At 54.1% G+C, this 3,572-nt stretch overlaps 1 protein-coding gene across 1 annotated transcript in view; it reads right to left on the bottom strand.

The window, feature by feature from the left end:
* Positions 1-3,572, bottom strand: part of MXRA7 (matrix-remodelling associated 7) — a 24,904-nt gene that overhangs the window by 16,038 nt on the left and 5,294 nt on the right. The window contains exon 3 of the mRNA XM_009583546.1: positions 3,098-3,158. Coding sequence (XP_009581841.1) covers positions 3,098-3,158 — 61 coding nt within the window. The remainder of the gene's footprint in view (positions 1-3,097; positions 3,159-3,572) is intronic.

Below are 3,572 nucleotides of genomic sequence, written 5' to 3'. Positions count from 1 at the left end.
CGGGTAGTTGCCTTTATTGGTTATCTGTGGGCTGTTTATCTGTGAGCCTTTATCTCCCAAGGACTGCAGGACTCAGCTGCCTCATGTCAAGCCATCTAGCATTGCTGTTTCCACATCCACCCAGAAACATCTGCTGTTTCCACCAATCCTTGGAGCCCTGGGAATACGTCTAAGGGGTCCACAAAAAGAAGATGTTACTGTATTATCTGCATGGCCCTGAAAAATTGCACGTTATCCACAAACCAGATATCCAGGATGATAACTCCCAGCACCAGCAAGACCCCAAGAGCGGTGAAATTCCTCTGTCTTCTGTGGCAGGAAAGAAAGCCCCAACTTGTACATAACCTATTCTCTGTCCCTAGCCACCTAGGAAGCCCCTTCCAGTCCTCACCACTGCTATTGCAGGCAGCACATTCATGACAGTCTCTCCTCCTCCACCTGCCCAAATGAAAAACATCCCACAGGCCCTCTCCTCCCTTCCTCACATCCAGAAGGATTCAGCATCAGCAGCTTCCCTTTATTTTCTGGTCAATACTCCCCTTAAGGATTTTCTCCCCCTGTCCAGGGTCAACGGTTTGATTTAGCGATTTCTCCAACCCCAAGCTCACGCATGCACTCAGCTGCTGCCAGAGCTCTCGCAGACCTTGGGGACCCCCCCGTGAAAGGCAAGTCAGAGCCTCAGTTTGTAGATGGGGAAACTTGAGATCTCAAAAACAAGCCGTGCAAGGCTGCGCGGGCAGGTACGGGACCGAGCGTGCCGACCACTGCAAGGTCACTGCCACTAGCGTACGGAGCATGCCTCGAGTGATGTTAGTGGGCTGGGAATTTAACAGAAACCTTCTCCCTGCAGATATCCACATTTCCTCCCTTCTTCTCTGCATCTCTGCGTCCCTGATCATGGGGAGCTTCCCTGGGAAGTCCTGGTGGATTACTGCTCAGTTACTGATCCGGAGTGTTTCTCTAATCCCAAAATACTGTCGGGGCTCCTGGGGGAACAACAAGGCAAACCCTTTCCCTAGCGTCTTCACAAGTGTCCGAACACAAGCACCCCCATGCTCCGATCCCGCAGCCCCAGACATTCAGCTTGGCCACATCCCACTTCCCTCAGTGGGAAAACCCTCCAAACCGGCAGACAAGCAAGTCTGGCCAGCTGGAAACAAGTAGTAATGCTGCCGCTTATCAGCCCTTCGGGTGGCCGTAAAAGTGCATGGAAAGAAAATTCAGCTGGCTGCTGCTTTGGGAGATATTAAGAGAAAGAAAAAAAAAAAAAAAAAAAGAGGGTGTAACATCCTGTTTCTTACCCTGATGCAGAGCAGGAGCTGTTTCATTACCTTTGTCTAGCTCGCCTGATTTCAAGGACAATTAAGATCATTTCCCTCACGTGGTTTTCTGCCAAATAGAGATTTGGGATTTTGCCTGTCCCAAGAAGGGCAGTTTAATTGCCACCCTGCCAGAAAAGAATAAGGGAAGAGGGAGGCGAGGAGGCTACCCATCTCCCTGCCCGTATGTTGTGGTTAAAAAGGAGCCAGTGTGTGGCTTTGGAAACCACTGGATGTTTTCTGAGCTCAGGAACTTTCTTTGCAGACTGAAAACAAACTTCAGGAAACACACAGAAAAGGGGAGGCCAGGTTTTCACATGGACAGTGAAAACACTACAGAAATATGAGGTGACCTACTTACTCAAGAGTCTCTGTGAGTTCATATTAAAGAAAACATTTGTCTTTCATCTCTCTGCCCTTGCGTTGCCAGGCTCGCAGGGTGAAAGCAGCCCCTCGAGTGCACCTCTGCTCCGAACACGCTCGCTCCGGCGCGCCCTGCGCACGCAGCAAGTACCTGCCCGCTCCCCGCGAGCCTCGCTGCCCGAAGCGGGGAGAAGGCTGCTCCGGTGGGTTTGGCCACCGCGGCAGCATCCCGGGCTGGTGACAGACTGCCCATGCCACCCCTGCCTGCTCGCAGGCTTGCCAGGCAGCAGCTCAGTGGCTTGAGTTGGGCCAGGACCGAGCGACGCGCAGGAGAAACAGTGAAGGAAGGAGCGAGGTTCTCCCCAGCAAAGCCAGGGCACCACCGTTATTCCCAGCTGCGCACTGCTCGCCTCCTCCTCGGCAAGCTGAGCCATCGCTTTACCCAGTCCCGTTAAAACACCTCAAATGGTGTAAATAATTCAGGAGAGCAGTCAGTGGCTGTCTGCAGGAGATGCTTAGGGAGGATACTGGGGTAGCCACGACCCATGGCCAGGAAATGTCATCTCCACCTGCTCCCAAGCCACAGCCACTTAGGGGTGATGCACCGCAGTGCTGGAGCAGCCCTGAAACGGGGCTGAACCGAAGGATGCGGACCCTGGCAGAGCAGCGTTACTGAGCATCCATTTGGCAGAATACATCCATCATCCCTCAAACCAGGTCTCCCACAGTCCCACACAGTAACATCCCCAATCACCAGTGCTGCGAGGAAGCCTAAAGGGGTGGAGTAAGTGTCTTTTGGGAACCCCATCTCCAAAGGCACTTCCCCCACCTTGCGGGCACGGCAGCAGGATTAAAATTTGATTCTCTGTGGCATTAGGCGTAATCCTCCCGAGCCAGGGGATTGCCACACAGCGCCTTAAAAAGGGCAAGCGGAAAGTGGGGCAGGGAAGGGGGAACGCCCCAAGCCCTCCTGCTGCCCACGGCCACCCCGCGCAGGGGCTCTTGGGGACATCCCACCATCTCCGGGGCTGCTCAGGACAGCAGAGACCCCTTCAGACACACACTCTTGCTTGGCACCATCTGTTTCATTTTCTTACGAATGCAGCAGTTGTCACCCCAATTAGTCAATTAATCATTTTCCAATCAACTAATTAGCTAATCAGTTAAACACTGCTCTGACTAAAGCCCCTGGATATAGTTTTGGATGTGAGCAAGGAGCTTTTGGGGCAGCTTCATCACAAAAGTACCCCAAGGCAAACAGCCCAAGGGCACCCGGGGAAGCAAACAGGCTGCTGCTGGGGTAGGAATTTCCTCTGCTTCCTGGAGGAAGGAGAGGATCCCCAAGCGCTTGGGGCTTCAGCCCCTCAGACCCGTCCATACCCTCCCCGCAGGGTGCTGGCTTGCTCAGCACTCACCATCCTCATCCTCCGGCTCTCTCACCACCAGCTTCTCGTTTTCTGAGTCCGGATCTTCCTCCTGGAAGTCAAAAACAGAGCAGCCGTGAGGAGAAGGTGCTGTGCTAAATAACCCGTGCTCAACCAGGGCAGAGAGCCTGCAGGGCGGGGAGGCAGAGACCAGAGCTCCCGAGGCGAGGGCTGGGTACCCCTTCCCTGCCTCCTTTACAGAATAGGCCAAACTAATGCTCACTAACGAGCAAGGTTTGTTAGTCTGCTTACTTCTCACTTGTCAGTGGGAGGATTTGGCCTTCTTACTGCACTCCCACCCAAAGGCTGCGAAATGCAAGTGCCTCCCCGTAATCGAGGGGATATTAAGGTTTTTCAGAAGAACCTGCTATCCTGATGTCCTCAGGCACAGCCTTGTGCCCGAGCACCCTCCCGGGCTGGCACCCCCCGTCAGCACGCCCTGCACCCCCGCCCTGGCCCAGGCCAA

The sequence above is a fragment of the Fulmarus glacialis genome, unplaced genomic scaffold (assembly GCF_000690835.1).
Source record: "Fulmarus glacialis isolate BGI_N327 unplaced genomic scaffold, ASM69083v1 scaffold1818, whole genome shotgun sequence".
NCBI classification, from domain to species: Eukaryota; Metazoa; Chordata; class Aves; order Procellariiformes; family Procellariidae; genus Fulmarus; species Fulmarus glacialis.
Note: the sequence above shows the minus strand (reverse complement) of the source record. Positions and strands in the feature narration are given on the sequence as shown.